This window comes from Gadus macrocephalus, chromosome 3 (assembly GCF_031168955.1).
Source record: "Gadus macrocephalus chromosome 3, ASM3116895v1".
Lineage (NCBI taxonomy): Eukaryota > Metazoa > Chordata > Actinopteri > Gadiformes > Gadidae > Gadus > Gadus macrocephalus.
This window is the reverse complement of record NC_082384.1, coordinates 17,677,843-17,696,557: the sequence shown is the minus strand read 5'-3', so window position 1 is coordinate 17,696,557 and position 18,715 is coordinate 17,677,843. Positions and strand designations below refer to the sequence as shown.

The window sequence follows — 18,715 nt, the reverse complement described above, 5'->3', positions numbered from 1 at the left end:
AATTCGGGATGTTTAAATGGGTTACTTATACTAGGTTGCACGAATTAGGCAAATGAGTGTGCAGGTTGCAGCGCATTGGCATTAAGCAGTGACAGGCACAACATTCACTTTAAGCAGAACAAACTACAGATAGAGACTGTCCTCTGTTGTCCTCCCTTGATATCTGATCAAAAGAGTCAGAACTAGCTGCCTAGTGATGTTTTCTCTGTCCCCCGTAGTAAAAATAAGTGTGCATAGAATGAAGATAAATATTTCCCAGCTGCAATTGAATTATTTCCTGCAACTGAATATCGTCTGGCAATCTCAGATAGGAGAATATACCCACTAGCCGTGAACATTGTAACTGTGGGCAAAGCCCTAGTGCTATAAACAAAAGATTTGTACATGATGTGTGGAGAAAACTTTGCAGCAGTAGAATACTCTATATAAGTTTACACCTAGTATATCTCCCTGGGGTCCCCATAGTGGACTGAGTCGACCACCCCAGGCAACCATATTAGGTACACCACTTCTTCAACTCTGAAAGATAACCCACTGGCCCTTCTCGCTGTTCTTAGTGGTGTGGATAGCATCATGCTTAATTGATTCTTTCAGCACAACAGCTCACTCAGAGCTATTTGTTATCCTGCCTTTTTTTGCACAATTTCCAAATGTTGCAAGTGTAAAAGATCATCTTAAACGACCCAATATTGGCTCAAATACCCAAGTCACCAATACAGAGAAATCCTGAAATAATCATAGTGAAGAAGGCTTGTTTAAAGTAAACCAGAACTAAAACTTGACGTGTAGGCCTTGAGTGTTTCTACTGAGCACAGGAAATGAAAGATATGCATTTCACTATCTCTCCCTTCTTTATCGTTGTTTGGCCTTACCACGCCTGGTCTTCTGTCCACCTACTACCCATGTTAGTTCTGTATTTCAGGAGACACATTTTATTGACAAACTCTGTAGAACATTCAAAGATTTCTGAAGAGTTCTAGCGCTGTAGATTTGCCTTTACCTTCAAGGTGGAGGTGTTCAGTGATTCGTCAACACCAGGTCCTTCCGAACCCCCCCATCAGTAACTGACTTCCTGTATGAACAGTGACTTCCTCGTATATAGGGTATTGGCAATGTCCATATTAATATCCAACAGACCGCATTTAAAAGATGATATTTCAAAACATAAGTGCAAAACAGACTGAAGAAGTATTTCATGTTCCATGAATATGAGAGCATTTAGAATTTAATTAAATACTTCTAAAAATATGTTTGATATGAAAGTCATAACTCAACATTACGAAGGCAGGCAGCCACGTCTGGTACTTCTGGTACAAACTGAAACCTGACTCATCAAGTTAGCGAATACATTTGAATCATCAAGGGCCTCAGTAACTCATCTTAGAACGTGCTGAACATCACTTGCCTTTTTCTTTGCCACGGTTTGCAAATCATCCATTAGCCTCTTGAAAAAAAATAGGAAAATACTAAAAGAGAGAGTTAAGATAGAGATTTGGGGTTTGGGGTTTTAGGGTTGCCCAACATTAATTCTAAAGGCAAACATCCTCAAAATATACAACTTAAAATGTTAAGCTCAGTTCAAATGTATTGAAATTTGAAAAAGGTAAAGTCTAGATAAGAAGTGGGATAGTGTTAATGACTGCGCAAGTGTTAGGCCTACTGACCACTAGGCAAACAACCTGTTGAACACGGAACCGAGAATTAACGCCCACCGGCACTGGGGCTGTGCTTTTACCTTCACAACGTATTCCCATCCTTCGAATTGGAAAAGCTGTGTTCACTGTCAGCAGTGACAACAAAACTATTCAAAAAATGTCCACCCCAACTTACTCATACAACTCGGAACATTTCGCTGCAGGCCCCTGGCGTTCTCCGGCGTGGCGGTGAGGCATCTGCCGTGACCGATGGGACCCAGGTAAACGAAAACGAAGGAAGGCCTAACCCTAACCCTTGGTGTCGCTGCCCAATCACCACCGGAAAAGGATTTGTTCTACCTAACTATAACCCCCAAACCTAACCATAACCCTAACCTGTCTATGATCAAAAAGCCTTGTGTAGCCATCTGAAAAGACCGATTTATATAGGCTGTAAAGCCAGCAGGGGGCGCTGTCGCTCTTCAATATTTACCTGAGGTGGAAAGGAGAGCCCTTTCTGTTCTTTTCTAACCCCTCCAGCCCTATCTTCTTGACAACTCCTCTGAGATTACTGTTAAATTACTGTTCTTGCCAACCCCGTATTAAGAGCGCTGTGGACCTTGGGGGGCTGGTTCAGCGTGAGAACAGGGGAGCATAGGAAAGAGTGGAGAAGAATAGACAAACCACGCTAGACCGGGGCTTTCTGGGAAGCATTTTCAGTTGATGGCGTGCAACAGACAAAAAATGAAATACATTTCGGAAACGGAACACATACGCACACACACACACACACACACACACCAATATGTATATATATATATATATATATATATATATATATATATATATATATATATATATATATATATATATATATATATATATATATATATATATATATATATATATATATAAATGGCATGCCTAAAGGCAGGTTACTAGTAACTGTATTCCCTCTATGCTATCATCCGTCACGAAATGAGAACAAAACGGATGGCTTTGACCTTCATGCCTTATCCAGTGAAGTTGCAATTTCTATTTATTTTTATACACCACTTCTTTGGTTTTCATCAAATAGTCATGTGATGTTTACATCACTGACACAATGACATTGAATTGGAAGAACTCAGACTTAAACCGAAAGTGACAAGTCGGAGTACTTGTGCTTGACTTAGATCAGAGATAAGACCCTGTCACTTCCAGTTTCAGTCACATTTGAGAACTCATCATTGTTTCCTTGTGGCCTTATAAATAACACCTACCACACAGACGCACACACACACACACACACACTCATACAAACACAATAGACACATGGTTTCTATCAAAAAAGAACACACTGGATGTATTTTTTAGGAATAATTTATTGCCAGTAGAAAGCGTGAGCTCGTGGCAGTATTCAATAAAAACCTTAACAAGACCATAGCATTGCTCACACACACGGACACATAAAAAGTCGTGTGTCCATGGATAACGTTGCACTATAAATATATTGGGTCCCATTTTCTTGGTGGAAAAATAAAGAGGTTTCAAAGTCGCATTTACAAACAAACCATAAAAAAAAGAAGAGAAAAACACAAGAATATGCAGTCGCTCATTGAAGACCCTTGTTGAAATGAGCAGGAAATAAAATCTTTTACAGTTACGTTTTCTTTTCGAAAAGTCTCACTCTACTTTTGTTTCTTTTTCAACATTCATTTTTTTGTTTTCGTGAATGTAAGCACAGTAAGGCTGATAATGTCACACCATTTAACTCGTGTTTAAAAATAAAATATCTACAAAACCTAGTGAACTTTGAAATCAAAACTGTACATTGAAATTTACATTTAAATGGATACTTGTAAATCAAAAAAATAATCATTTTTACTCAGGTTTCATTGATAGAAATACAGATATCACCATGAAATGATTTATTTTCTCATGATTATTACCTTGTTGATGTGGTTTTTTTTACGCTGTCGAACATTTAAACATGAATTTCGGGGTGAAAGATGTCTGAATTGAACCGTTGATCAAAGAGATGGCACAGTCAACATAGAAGCTCTTAATCGCTTCGTTTTTTCTCCTCCAGTCCGACAAGAGGACACGACAGGGCCCAGTCCCCTGAGTCCCCTGGGGGCCAAAACAGACCCCCCACGATAAGTCTATGATGACGACGTTCTTCACTTATCAGACCGACTGCGTTTGCATTATTCAAGCAGTGATATTCTCTCTCGCAAACCTGTAATTGTGTGCGTGCACAGGTTAAAGGATTTGTGTTGCTGTGGTGTACGTGTGTGTGTGTGTGTGTGTGTGTGTGTGTGTGTGTGTGTGCATGTGTGTGTGTGTGTGTGTGTGTTGTTAAGGTTCAGTCATGGGTTCAGGCACTTTTGTTTGGATCCAGTGGTCAGACTTCCGTGTGCTGCTGGGAGTCCAGGCCTGGGATGGACGTCCGTCCGAAGCGGCCCTCGTCTCCGCTCTCGTAGTCGCTGATCACGGCGTCGGACTCCTCGCAGCACGCCGACATGTCTGAGCAGGAGGCTGTGGACGTGTAAAGTGACAGGGACATGTTGTCCAGCGCCGGGGCCTCAAAGTCCCGGCCGTAGCCCATGGGGTAGCCGCCCCGGTAGCCCCCCGTCCCCATGGTGGAGGAGGGCGGGGAGGGGGAGCCCCTGGCGGCGGCGGCGGCGGCGGCGGTGGAGGCGGCCGCCTGGCCCTGGGCCTCGGCGCCCCCCTCCCCCGCGGGGTAGGAGTGCTGGGGCAGGTACTGGTTGAGGTCGTAGAGCTGGGGCAACGCCGGGCGCTGCCGCACGCCCCCCGGGGAGCCCGGGCCGGCGGGCGCGGCGCCCGGGTGGTCCCGGCCCGGCGGCCGCAGGGAGTCGAAGCGGTCCGGGCCGTACTCCGGGAGGGGGGGCGGCGGCGGCAGCTCGTCCCCGGGCGGGTAGTGGTCGGGGGGCGGGGGGAAGTCGCCCTCGATGTCGAAGCCCCCGGGGTAGTAGTCGGCGTCGAGGGCGCTGTCCCGGTCACTGTACAGCGGGGCGGGGGGGGGCTCCACAGCCTCGTACTGCGGGAACTCCTGGATTCCAGGAAGTTGAACACTTGGCATCCAATCAGATGTGTCCCAGTGATATCCTGTTTCAAAGTAAGAGCCACACGTGTGAGATGAGCGTCGGGGACATCAGAGTAAAAAAAAACAGCAAAAACACGTTTTTTTGTTTGGACGCTCGGCAAACAATGTGTTATCGTTAAGGAAAGCCCACAGCATGCAACGACTACACGGTTAGAGACCACAGCAAGAAACACACAACCACCGACTCCACACCACTTCACATGTAAACAAGTGAACCACACTGACACACACATTGACTCCACCCACATGCAAAACAAAAGATTCTGCCTCTATTTACACCGAACCATTTATACCCTAACTCCATATTATTCAATGACATTCCACTTTGTAGCTGCTAAAACACTTTTGGAAAATACTTGACTCATTAGGCAACATGCTTCAGGGTCCAATTATTTCAACATTGACCTCGAATCCAACTCATACTGCTGTGGAAAACAAATCTCAAAGCCACGGAAAGAAAACAGCACTAGGTGCAACGCAGAACGAGGCGACGGTCAAGGTCAAAGGGTCACAACCAAGGTCATGCAGAGGAAGGCTCGGGACGTGTTAATTAACCCTGCACACCAGACCAAGCCACTGGTGTCAAGTGTTAGTAGCAGGGCAGTGAGGCTGTACTAGTACAGTTAATTTACTCCACGTTAAACGCTGGGTAAGCAGGTTTAGGGAGAGATGTTTGTTTTTTCTTTGGGAGGGGGAGGGGGGTGGCGGGGAGGGGGGATGGGGGGGTCCACTGGGCATCAAGCAAACAAAGTTGAAACATTCACCTCTTGAGTTCTTGTGATCATGAGTCAGAAAAGACTCTGACAATAGGCAAACGAGGAAGGGAAACAGAAGAGAACATCATGTCAGTTAAAAAAAACTCAGAGAGAGAGAGAGTACAGCAGGATGAGAACAGGAATGAGACATGTGCGATGATGTAAACATGGACACCGAAACCAAAAAAACACAAACACAAAACAATGTGTGTGGGGGTACACAGGACTGAAAAGTGCAGAATCCCCATTTCCCTTCAAGCCGTCTACACAACACACTATATTACCTCTGACATTTACCAGACTCTACTTTTTGCGAAAGATACAGAAAAACCAAAAAAGTCTAATTCACATTCTGTTCCCGCTCCCGGATTCAGCGCGGGGGGAATTGGCAGTGACTACAGCTATCAGGTCTCCCAGGTCCTGCTGACACTACAGAGAGGAAACACAAAACCCCAGCTACTGGAGAGGGAGGCTGGGAGAGAATACCTCATCCTAAGAATAAACCCCAGCCTCGACAAGCAGCATTACCGTCACTACCCCGAGCGCTGAGAGGGCTAGGGAGGGAGGCAGGGATCTGACACGGCTAACAAGGCCTCCGTGTGTTTCTAACGCTACCAACACACACAGTGTGGGAAGGGAGACTGAACTAGAACAGGACACTACGGCGGTATCATCTCTCGCCCTGTCTTTCTGTTTCCCTGGGACTGCTAAGAGGTGATCTGGGATTGTGGGAAGGGGGGGGGGTGTATAGACTTGATGTTGAATGACTTTGGGAGGACATTGGATGGCCGGAGGGGGAACCTGACACAAGACAATGGAGGTAGGGGAGACAAAGGCCTGGTGTGTTTGTACGAGATGACCAAAAGACACGGTGAGGATGCTAGGGGGGTCCGGTATGATTGGGAGATGGGGTAGACTGATACAGGTACAGGTACTGGTACAGTTGGAAGAATCAATACGTCCACGAGATGATTGAAGCATGTTTCCGTGCCTATCAGAGATTAGAAGAAGGCCTACTTTGCCTGGACAAATCGATATCGAAGGATGTTCCACTATTAAATTTGTTTCATGAATCGGGTTCAGGTGAGGAACCAGTGGGAACAGGGTCTGATGTTTTTTTGGAGGATCACAAAGGGTAGTCGATGTTCCATGGAGAGGGGAGGAGGACAATCATTGTTTACACCGTATACCCTGTTGCTATGTTCCTTGTTTGAGCCCAACAGCCTTTTGTGTCTAGGTAGAAAAAACAGTAACAAAAAGAGAGAAAAACAACAGAATAAAGCATGCATCTAATAAAGCTGTGTTGTTGGTCTTTTTGGCTTGATTTGGATTTCGGGGAAATACAAACAGGGGTTGTGTATGCACACTAGAGGCCCAACTTCTTTCTGTTTTGTTTTGATTTTTATCCGGAGCGAACCACTCGGTGGACATTTTGTATTGATTGCTTCCGTCTGTACCCGTGGTGATTCAGGACTTACAGGCTGGAGCGCCCTTTTTTAAAACCTGGTTCTGGATCTGTGGACTGACTTAATCCAAATGGGAGCTGACACCCCGCAGCGAATAGAAAAAGAGAGAGAAAAACATGTGACCCTGCAGCCACCTATGGGCGGTCCATTCTCAGCATGCGACAAAGAGACAGAGAGAGGGGTTAGCGTTGATCCAAACAAGTCACTTTGACACAGGCTGAGGACACCTCTTTGCAGAAACCTCACAGGCATTTCAGAGGGGAGAGAAAAAAGGAATCCACGAACATCTTTGTGCTTTATATAGTGAGTGCATGCTATGCTATATAATAGGAAAAATGACCAGGTTGTATTCAAACTGTATCGAATAAGAGGGAAAAAAAATCATATTTTTGAGAAAGGCTTACCGTTGTCGTCGCAGGACTCGGACTGGAAGGAGCTGAGGGACTGGACCTCGGACATGCTGCCCCTGGTGTTGTAGGGGTGACAGGCGCTGTCCTCCACCGGCTTCTTCAGACACGGCTCCAGGTCCACTACTTTAGCTGGAAGAGAAGCACGGCGTGTGAGACATTTCACTCTTTTATCCAAAGCAACTGAATCTCACTGAAGCAGGTAGAGGTAAGAAGCCTCTAGCTTCGGGATGCATACAGGTAGGCTGCAGATCTTAGGGTTTCAAGTCATGGCCGTTACAGGACAGAGGGTCCAACATCCCCGACAGCTACACAACCTCACCAAATCATCCTTCCCCGTTACCCGTCCTTCCCCGTTCATACAGTGTCGATTTTTGTCACGGTGTGCGGAGAGATAGTAAATATACGTACGATACTTACAGTCGTAGTCGTAGTCCCAGCTGGGCTTCTGGATGGAGTCGCTGTCCGACACCGAGTTGGAGGACGGGGGCGGGGGCAGGTTGGGCGCCACGCTGCACACCGCCACCGTCTTGCGGTGGCCGTGGCCGGCGTCCGGGTTGAAGGTGCTGAACTCGGGGTGCTCGGGGATGGCCGAGCCCTCGAAGGAGTTGCGGTCCAGGTTGTTGCGCGAGTCGCTGGGGATGCTGGGCGTGTAGGAGATGGGCCGCACGGGCACCTGCGGCGGCACGTCCGAGTAGATGTTCTTGCTGAGCTTGGCGTCAAAGTAGGGCCTCTGCATGAAGGCGTGGTGCGCGCCCGACATGCGGTGGTGGTGGCGGTCGTCGTCCCGGTCGCGGCCCTTGGCGCCGCCGCGGCACGCCCGCTTGCGGATGAGGATGAAGATGAGCACCAGCAGGAAGATGCTGGCCACGAACACCACGATGCCGATCACCTCCTCCAGGCCGATGTTCCAGGCGTTGGAGACAAAGTCGTTGCGCACCTCGGAGTGCACCGTGCACGCCGGCCCGGCGTAGCCCAGGGAGCAGTTGCAGCGGTAGGAGCCGTACGTGTTTTGGCACAGGCCGCCGTTGGAGCACGGGCTCTTGCTGCACTCGTCCACGTCCATCAGACACCTGGAACCCATCGCACGCGGACACTGTTAGCACGTTCATCCATCTCCGACGGGGTGTCTGAGGTTGTTTGAGGTTCACCCACGTTTTAATGTCCTACAGATAGGTGACTGGGTAGTGATGACTCACCTGTCTCCCTGGAAACCAAAATCGCACTCGCAGACCGGGCCATCCAGGCTGTCGATACACTTGCCGCTGTTCTTACAGGGGTTGTCTCTGCAGTACGGACCCAGCTGGCACCTATCAAGGAAAGCATGTGGACCACATTAAGGACTTCCACCGGTGTTAATCGAATTCGCGGGTTCGATTTATGTTAGTATTTTTGCTGTCAGACTGCAATTGGGAGATCAAAGCTTCTGGTGGTGAACTGTCTGAACTCAAACTGATCTGCACTGAGGTGAGGGATAGTGTCACACAGCTGTCCTTACCGTGGCTCACGGAAAGGACAGCTTTGTAGAAATCAGGATGAAAGGCGTAAGCAATTTCATCCTGAATACCTACGTCATGAGACTTCTGGCAGGGCGCTGAAGTTCACTGCAGGATGAAAACAGGGCAGCGGGCAAAGACACTTGGAAGGCCATTGCAGGCTATTCACTATCAGATCTCATTAGTCTGATGAAGGACATCCTCTTGTCCAAAACGTTTGTTTCTACAGAGAGCACCTCCTGCTCTCCTTTCCCCTGGTCAACGTTTCCTAGCTGTCCCTAAGCACGACTCTCAGGGAGACGTGACCCACCATCACCAAATCGTAGTCTCAGCAACAAAAACATGCGGTGATGGAAGGAGCACCGTAAAAGACTGAGCGCTCCAGCAGCGCGTACCTTTGTCCGGAGTATTGTCCTCTGCACTGGCAGTAAAAGTCCTCCCCACGGGTGGCACAGGTGCCTCCGTAGAGGCAGGGGTTGGAGGCACAGGGGCTGATGGCCGACTCGCAGTGGGTGCCCATGAAGGACGCGGGACACCGGCAGAAGAAGCCTGGAGGACCAGAGACAGCACAGGGATTGAGACAAAAAAGTGGACGGTTGCTTGTAATGGAATTCACCATTAAGACAAATCGATAAGGACACACTGAAGTTCACAGACCATCCCATCGCAACGCATTACAACTAGGGGTGGGAATCTCTTGGCTTCTCACGATTCGATTAGATTCAGATTATGAGGTCAACGATTCCATTCTGAAGCGATTATCGATGCATCTTGATGCAACAAATTTTTTTATGTACATTTCCATGCGTGATTTTTAAAAATATATATTTACATCTGGGTTTGCTACTCAGAGTTTGCCAATCACTTCCTACTTTTGTGATGATCATTAAAGACATCAACAGATGAATTAACTTATCTAATATTTGTGACAAAAGAGAAAGCTTTTGTCACAAATATGACTTTCTATGAACAATGCTATAATCAATGCAGCTTGCATTATAACACAATATGGAAGCATGCAAAAAATAGGTTTCAGTTTTATTTTATTTCTAATCTTTATTTTCTATGTCATTAAAGGAAAAGCTGCTCTTGAATTAGAAGGAGTTATTGTGTCTGGCTGTGAGTTTGCGCGCATGCTATGCGTAGGCTGAACCCTAATCGTGTCATCAAGACAAATCAGATTGGCCAATATACATTGAAGATAAATTCAATAATTTTAAAATTACAAAAATTATCCCTCTTTGGCGAGAAGATATATATTTTTTTAATTCAGATTATAAATATATTTAGATTATTAATTTATCTGCATCGAGGCAGAATCGTTCTAGCGAGAATCGCGATGCATCGAAGAATCGATTAGTTTTCCCACCCCTAATTACAACTAGTTCAACAACCGACTGGACTCCAGCGAAAAAGCCGTGCTTTACACAACCCCGGAGACGGCACTGGATCCGAGAGTCACACGAGACACCCACCTCCGTTGGGCAGCGTGGAGCAGGTGCCCCCGTTGACGCAGGGGTTAATCGCGCAGCTCTCCACGGGCAGCAGGGCACAGCCCGGCGTCACGTCCACCACGTCCTCCAGCACGGCGTGCGGCCGCACCGCCTTGGCGTTCAGCGGCAGCTCCTGGCCGTTGAGGCGGATGGCCTCCACGCAGCCCCGCAGCCCGTTGGTGGCGGGCAGGCTGCGGCCGTGGCGCCCCGCCCCCGACGAGGCGTGCTGGCGCGCGTGGCCGCCGAAGTAGATGCTGTCGTCCAGGTTGAGCGTGCGCAGGGTGCCCGGCGCCGCGCCCGAGGCGGCGTGCACGCGGTCCAGCACCAGCTTGGCGTAGTTGCCGTTCACATCCAGCGAGACGCTGTGCCAGTCGCCGTCGTTGACCTGCGTGCTGTGCACCGACACGATGCCCGGCCCGCTGCCGCAGTCGAAGCGGTACTGCAGGCGGCCGTTCACGATCTGAACAGCGGAGGGTGGGGGGGGGGGGGCGGATTGAATAAAGGAAGGCAGAAACGCATTACACTTTAGCAAAGAACAGGTGGACTCTCGAAACACAAAGGCTAATTGCTTTTCAATCAGTGCCACTCATTTCCTGCAGAAATATATTGTGTGATATTAATGCTGCGGTGAGTCCATTATTCGTTTACAAACACTTGACGACCTGAGTTGTCAAAACTGAGGCATTACGGGAGAAACGCTGGAGCCAGCCATACAAGCATAAGTCCTGTATGAAAACCCATAATTAAGACTGAACTGAGCTGGAATTGAATCAATTATACCACACTGCTGACTAATAAATTAATTCCTCACAGCGGAACTAAATAAGAAATCTTTTTACGAATAATTAATAACTTTCCACTTGATGATTTTGCACGACGTCCGTTGCGGGATGGTTTGGAAAACAACATAATCACACAAACAACCATGGAGTGGCAGAAAATAATTAACATAGCCGCAGTAGTGTGACAATACTTCTGCTGAAGTAGTGTTCACATGGACACATAAGTGTCCCAAATCTGGCCCAGGTTCCAGGGCCCAGCGCCTAACTGACATTATGCCTCCTACACAAAACTATCAGAGAGAGAGAGAGAGAGAGAGAGAGAGAGAGAGAGAGAGAGAGAGAGAGAGAGAGAGACAGAGAGAGAGAGAGAGAGACAGAGACAGAGACAGAGAGAGAGAGAGAGAGAGAGAGAGAGAGAGAGAGAGAGAGAGAGAGACAGAGACAGAGACAGAGACAGAGAGAGAGTGCTAAATGAAGATTGTGAGCGAAATTGAGCAAACTAAAAAGAGAGCAAGAGCACGTGAGAGCTAGAGCGAGAGGGAGAGAGAGAGAAAGAGTGAGAGGGTGAGAGAGTTAGGGAGAGTTAGGGAGAGAGAGAGAGAGAGAGAGAGAGAGAGAGAGAGAGAGAGAGAGAGAGAGAGAGAGAGAGAGAGTGAGAGGTAGAACTTTGTGAGAAACTCTTCTTGGTTTCCCTCCCAGACTGAAAATAGCTCCAGTGTTTGATTTTCTTTAACTGGCTGCCACATTCCCAGCGTCCCTCATGTGAAGCGCATTTCAAAATGCCCCACTGCAGCGAGGGAGTCGCCAGAGCAGCCGCCGGGTCTACCCCTCGCCGGGGCCCCCCGTCGCCGGGCTCCAGCCCAGACGCTGCTCTTATCAACACAACACTTCACCATCAACTCCACTCTTAATTGCTTTTTAGGTTGTTTCATTCTTGGCCGGCGAGATAGAGGGAAGTGCAGAGTATTTTGGGCGAGACACCAAGATAAAATAAGATGTACTTTTTTAATCCCAAATGGGAAATGTGTGAATCATTTTGCCACACACACACACACCTACACTCACACAGAAACACACACGCACACACACACACACACACACACACACACACACACACACACACACACACACACATCTACACCTTCACACACGCACACACACACACACACACACACACACACACACACACACACACACACACACACACACACACACACACACACACACACACACACACACACACACACACACACACTCACACACACACTCACCTCCAGGATGCTGTAGTCGGTCCCCTTGGCGTACATGACGGTGGCGTGGCTGGACAGGGTCCGCAGCCTCAGGGACAGCTTCATCTCCTCCTTGTTCTCGTTCTCCAGCAGGCGGTAGCGCACGTAGCCCGCGCCTCCGAACGTCAGGGACGGCCCGTCTGGACGCCCCGGGAAAAACACGAGGGAGTGCGTGAAGAGTGAGTGAGTCATACGAGCGAGCAACAGTGAAACATAACAGGAACCGGGGGAGGGAGATACAATAAATATAAACCTTAAGCACGAGGAGGAGGAGGAGGAGGGGAGGACGGGGGGGGAACTTACCGGTACATTGGCCGGTCTTGCCCTGGGGACACACGCAGCTGTAGGAGGCCTCGGTCTGGTCCGCCACACACTCCGTGCCCTCTGGACAGGGGCTGTTGTCGCACAGCTTGTTCTCCATGGGGCATTTCCCTCCTGAAAGCACCGCCACACATTAAATCAATCAAAGGAGAGAGTGGAGCACGGAGGAGGCGTTGCAGGCATCGCGGGGTCGTTTAAGCGCGTGCGTGTGTTAAGTGCAGAGATTAATTTAGCATAAAAGGAAAAGGAGGCAATCGGAAACGTTTAGAGCCTTGATTTTAAAACGACAAAGAAGTCGTGTCGGGGCATTTGTTCCGGGGCGTGTGGTGGGATACAAAACGCTGGTCGCTCGGGGGGGTCCTACCTTCACACTGGCAGGTGGCGGCCCGCTGGTGGCGCGGGGTGACGAAGCTGAGGCGTGCCGTGCTGTAGGTGGACATGCTGCCCTTGTCCAGGGAGACCACCTCGTCGCAGAAGTGCAGCGGGCAGTCGATGTCGGCGCAGAGCTTCATGACCACGCGCACGATGCGCACGCCCGTCATCTCCTCGATCACCGCCGCCGACGAGTTCAGCTTGCGGAAGACCACCTACGGAAAGCAACGGTTTAGGAAATGGTGCTCAGCTGAGGCTAGACGGCCGCCCCTGCCCTCAGGTTTCCCTTTGGACCGAGGCTGTGGCAGCGGCAATAAGAGACATTCATATGGAGATCAATAGGAGTGATCTGGTTTTCTCTAAGCACCGATCTCTCTTGATTAGATTCGGGTTTGATCTCTGATTGGAAACAACATTATTTTTTAAAGGTTGAAACAGGAAATGAAGTTCGGGGTAAGAAAGTCAATCGTTTCTTTTGATATAACGCACAATTTGACTTCATCTATCGTTTGCATTTATTCCATATACGCTGATATCAGATCTATCCGGGATAAAGTGACAGTAGAATCGATTTGACTCTATTTAAATGAAGCGTGTTGAAGGGCTTGCCTCCACACCGCCCGCCCTGACGGCCCCGTGCCCCTCTCTCACCTCCTGGGGCTGGTAGGGGCTCCCGGACCTCTCCAGGGCCAGCAGCACGTCCAGGTCCCCGGCCTCGGTGGGCTGCAGGCTCACCAGCTGCACCTCGCTGCGCCGCACCCCGGCGATGTTCCGCAGCGCCCGCTGGAAGTTGCGCCAGTAGTCGCCGATGAACTCCTCGGGCGCGATGCTGGCGAAGCGCACGGCGATGGAGTTGGCCAGCGCCTGCTCCGTGGCCTGCCGCACGTGCACCGTGACGTCGGCCGGCGTGGTGAAGCGTCCGTCCGTCACCGTCACATTAAGCGGGTAGTGGCCCACGTCCAGCGGCTGCCGGGCGATCACCTTGCCGTCCGAGGCCGACACGGTGAAGGGGAGCCCGTCCTGGGGGGCCGGCGCCAGGCTGTAGGTCAGGGTGTCGTAGATGTCCTGGTCCGTGGCGTGGATCTTGCCCAGGACGCCACCGGGGTACTCGTCGTCGGCCGTGGAGATGAAGATATCCAGCGGCAGGACGGCGGGCGGGTACACGCTCTCCTCGATCACCCGCACGCTGACGAAGGCCGTGGACAGCAGCTGGGGCTTCCCGCTGTCTGACACCTGGAGTAGGGGGGGGGGGGGGGGGGGGTGCAGAGAGGGGGAGGGTTAGCGTGGGGGGTTTTGGGACATGGCGTTCGACTCGCAGCGTAAAGGCTCAGTTATGGCTCCACGTCGACGCAACGCAATGACGCAGTAATGAACCTGGTTGGGTTCTGCGACGGGTTTTAGTAACCGGACCAATCACAGCCCTTGCTGCTGCTTTGCCTCGACGGAAGGTTAACAATTTTGGGAGGCGACACAAGGAGGGACCGCAAGGAGGTAATTGGTCCTTAAACGCCCTTGCCTGGCGTCGACGTGGAATCATAACTGAGCCTAAAGGGTAAGGGTTCTAGTGGCGATCGCCCGATGTCTGCAACCCTATCAGTGGGCATCCGGGAGCAAGATGCATGACCCATCTGATACTGAATGACATGGATCTGAGTCCGCTGAGAGTCGCTTTGGAAAGTAGCCCAAATGCCTGAAGTAAAGTTAATTAAAGTCGTTTTCCTGAACGCGCCGATGAGGACAGGAATGTTTGCCAGTTATTCATTCAGTAGTAATAACCCCCTACCCCCACCCACCGACTCCCTACTGCTTCAAGAGTCGAGCGCACCATGGCGGCCACTAGGGGGCAATCAAGTGCCTTTCAAAAAATGTCTTATTTTCCCACAGTGCGGAGTGCTGTGCGAGGGACGTCACAAGGATTCATTCAAAGCAGCCAGAGTGCAAGATGTGTCTAAATATTTGCATGTATTAGCATCAATTCTATGTGGAGAAAAAAACACAAGATTGACTTCTGAGTGGAGGGGCCTCGTTCTGGATTCACTCTTATCATCCCCCGTTTGCCCAAGAGACTTCAGAGGCCCTTTCAAAACACACACACACACACACCAACACAAACACACACACATTTGCGGATGACACCAGTCAGTAACAGCTCTAATATCTTCCTCTGGGTCTTTGATTTGCACTGCTCAGTCAGCGAAGAGCAAGTGCTGAGTGAGAACTACAACTCACTCGTCCGCTCTTCTGTTTAGCAGGTTAAGCAGGTGACCAGCTGGAGAAAGAGAATGTGAGTTGAGGCGGCATGGGGGAGGACAGAGGGGCTGTGAGGAGTGTGGAGCAGGATGAGAAATGAATGCCTCTTTCAGACCATGACTGAGAAACGCGTGGATGAAATGAGAGAGAGAGAGGGAGAGAGAGGGAGAGGGAGAGAGGGAGAGAGAGAGAGAGAGAGAGAGAGAGAGAGAGAGAGAGAGAGGGAGAGGGAGAGGGAGAGAGAGAGGGAGAGGGAGAGGGAGAGGGAGAGGGAGAGAGGGAGAGAGAGAGCAACAGAGAGAGAGAGAGAGGGAGAGGGAGAGAGAGAGCAACAGAGAGAGAGAGAGACAGTGAGCGACAGAGACAGCGAGAGGGATAGAGAGAGACTGAGAGAGAGAGACCGAGGGAGGGATGGAGACAGAAAGAGACAGAGAGAGGGACAGAGAGAGAGACAGAGAGAGAGAGTCAGCGAGCGGAGCCGGTGGGCGAGTGTGACAGGTGAGCAGTGGGCCGAGCCGGCAGGATAGATCGACCCGCCGCTTGATGGGTCAATACTCCGGAACAAAGCCTTTCGTTCAAAGAGAGCGAGGCTCACCTGCGCCTGCAGCAGGTAGTGCTCTCGGCCCTTCTTGTTCAGCGGCCCCACCGCCACCAGCGCCCCCTGCTGGCTGATCTCGAAGGCGTCGCCCTCGTTGCCGTCGACGATGGCGAAGTGGAAGGGCGGGCCGTTGTGGGTGGCGTCCCGGTCGCTGACAGACAGCTGGAGAACGCTGGTGCCCTTGGGTCGGTTCTCCTGTGAGTGCGGGGGGGCGGAAGCAAATAACGAGCATGAGTGAACACAGTGGGATCAGCTCCCGCCATTAAAGGGCCGTCACATTGGATTGGGGATGCTGGTAATGAAAAACGACTGTGTTTAAGCATTCACCCATAACCTCACAGGCTGACGTATTGTCATCTCTGTGGTGAGTATTATTAAAAAACCAGTGCGTTTCAGACATGGAATAAGTTAAAACCAGGGCAGGGGATCTCATTCTTCTCGGCAAGGCAATCTCGTCCCCTTCTCAAGTGATTAGTCGTCTGTGGAGTGTGAACTACATTTCCCAGCAGCGCTCCTCTACTTGGCGGCACCTCGGAAAAAATGACTTTGAACCGTGTCCTTTCCACCCCCCACCCCCTCCACCCCCCCTGCCTCACCCTTTTTTCCATCTACTTCCACGTTTTTGGCTGTCTTTTCCAGAGGGTACCACACTGGTACGAATCTTTCGATGGCCCTTCTCCTTCTATGGAGTGGGTATTATTACCATGCTTTTAGCCCCGTGCCTCACCGTCCTCTGCCTGCTGCTTCCACTTCCTCTCGACTGCTCACCTCCCCTCAACGCCGCTGCTGCACATTCTCCTCGCATCCACCTTTTATCTGCATTGGCATACTTAAGATGCAGCCTCTGTCTTTAAACTCCCCTCCTCCTCCCCAACACACACACACACACCTTCTCCTCAACCCCAACCCTCCCCCCCCCCCCAACCCTCCCCCTGCCCTCGCGATGTCCCCTCCCTCCTGGTGCTCCATCCTCCCCCTCCTCCTTGACATTCAAGGTGCACATGGCTGCTATGGATCCTCCTAGGTTAATCCCTCCAGGGCTGCGGCGGTTGTATCCACTGCTGTCTCTCCTATCCCCAGCCCTCCCCTAGCCCTCCTCCTCCCCCCAGACCATCTAAATCATATGCCATTCCATTGGACCCCTGACCCTCTAATCTAGGGCTACCCTCCACCCACCACCATCACCGCAGCGAGACGTCCTTCCCGCCGCCACCCCGTTCCAACACAACCACCGCCGCCTTCGTCCCTACCTCCCACCACGTACCACCCAGACGCAGGCTTCCCACCACCGCCCCGCCCGCATCCCACCCAGCCACATCCTTCCCTTTTTTCCTCCACCCCACTACCTCTGTGCCATACACCACCCACACCTCCACCCCCACCACCTTCATCCCCAACCCTATCCCCACCACCAACACTTTGCCATCTCCACCTCTGTCTCTACCACCTTTCACACCAACTCCAACTCCAACCCTACCACCACCCTTACCCGCCAACTCCACCTTTATCGCTAGAACCTTCACACCAACTCCACCTCTATCCCTACCACCAACCGCACCTCCGCCCTGCCCGCCTTCCTCTACCTCTATCCCTCCCAGCACCAACCCCTCCACCCTTCATATCACCTCCACCTCTATCCCTCCCGCCACCGGCACCACCACCAGCACCTCCAGCGTGCTCGCCCCCTCCCCGGCTGACCCCCATACCTGGATGATGAGGCTGTAGTTGGCCTGGGCGAACAGCGGCGGGTTGTCGTTGACATCCGACACGTCCACGTTGACCGCGGCGACGCTGGAGCGCGCCGGCGACCCGTTGTCCGACGCCACCACCGTCAGGGTGTAGCCCGACGTCTGGGGGGAGAGAGGGAGGGAGGTTGAGTGAGGGAGGAAGAAGGGAAAACATGGAGGAAGAGAGAGGGAGGTGGAGAGAGGGAGGGGGGGGGAGAGATGTGGAGAGAGGGAGAGTGGGAGGGGAGGGAGGAGAGTGAGAGGAAAAAAGGGAGGGAGAGAGAGAGAGAGAGAGAGAGCGAGAGAGAGAGAGAGAGAGAGAGAGAGAGAGAGAGAGAGAGAGGGGAAAGGGTCGAGTGAGAAAAGAGTGCAAATGAGAGGAGAGGAAGAATTCTCAGCAGTGGGGACAAACGGGTGCGTTTGCTCTGACACAGCCCTCGGTGCATATTGCATAGAATGCAGAGAGGGCAATTAGTTATTCCACGGACCGGAAATGTACGTGCACTGTGGTTTTTATCCCTCTTTCTTCTCCTTACCCTTTCTCTGTCGAGCTGACGCGCTACTTTGAGCTCCCCGCGGATGGGGTCGATGGTGAACAGGCTGCCCTGGTTGCCGTCCGCGATGGAGTAGCGCACGTGACTGTAGGAGGGCCCATCTGCGTCCTCGGCAACGACCTTTGACCCCAAACACACACACACACAGAGCATGGGTTGAGGATGAGCTTTGTGTTTATTTATAGGCTGTGAACACAGCTTTGTGATTTGCGAGGCTGATTTGTGACGGCCGCATCCTGTTTTTTTGATCTCCAAGGAACTGTACAAGGAATAAATCGGGAGGGAGTACAATCATGCACTTGTTTTTTTTTTTGCAGTCACGGTCATCACAAGGGGGCCCACATACACACACACACACACACACACACACACACACACATACACACGCACACAAAGCACACAGCACACAGCCTATCGCAGAACGAAGGGAGTCCTGTGGGAAATCAGCAGTCAGGGAAGACT

General features: G+C 50.9%; 1 protein-coding gene across 1 annotated transcript in view; it reads right to left on the bottom strand.

The window, feature by feature from the left end:
* Positions 1 to 2,980: 2,980 nt before the first annotated feature.
* Positions 2,981 to 18,715, bottom strand: part of fat1a (FAT atypical cadherin 1a) — a 74,869-nt gene continuing 59,134 nt past the window's right edge. The window contains 14 exon segments of the mRNA XM_060047710.1: positions 2,981 to 4,745; positions 5,508 to 5,543; positions 7,369 to 7,503; positions 7,792 to 8,444; positions 8,571 to 8,681; positions 9,263 to 9,416; positions 10,343 to 10,820; positions 12,414 to 12,571; positions 12,735 to 12,866; positions 13,117 to 13,339; positions 13,776 to 14,357; positions 15,970 to 16,167; positions 17,679 to 17,822; positions 18,236 to 18,373. Coding sequence (XP_059903693.1) covers positions 4,021 to 4,745; positions 5,508 to 5,543; positions 7,369 to 7,503; positions 7,792 to 8,444; positions 8,571 to 8,681; positions 9,263 to 9,416; positions 10,343 to 10,820; positions 12,414 to 12,571; positions 12,735 to 12,866; positions 13,117 to 13,339; positions 13,776 to 14,357; positions 15,970 to 16,167; positions 17,679 to 17,822; positions 18,236 to 18,373 — 3,867 coding nt within the window. The 3' untranslated portion in view covers positions 2,981 to 4,020.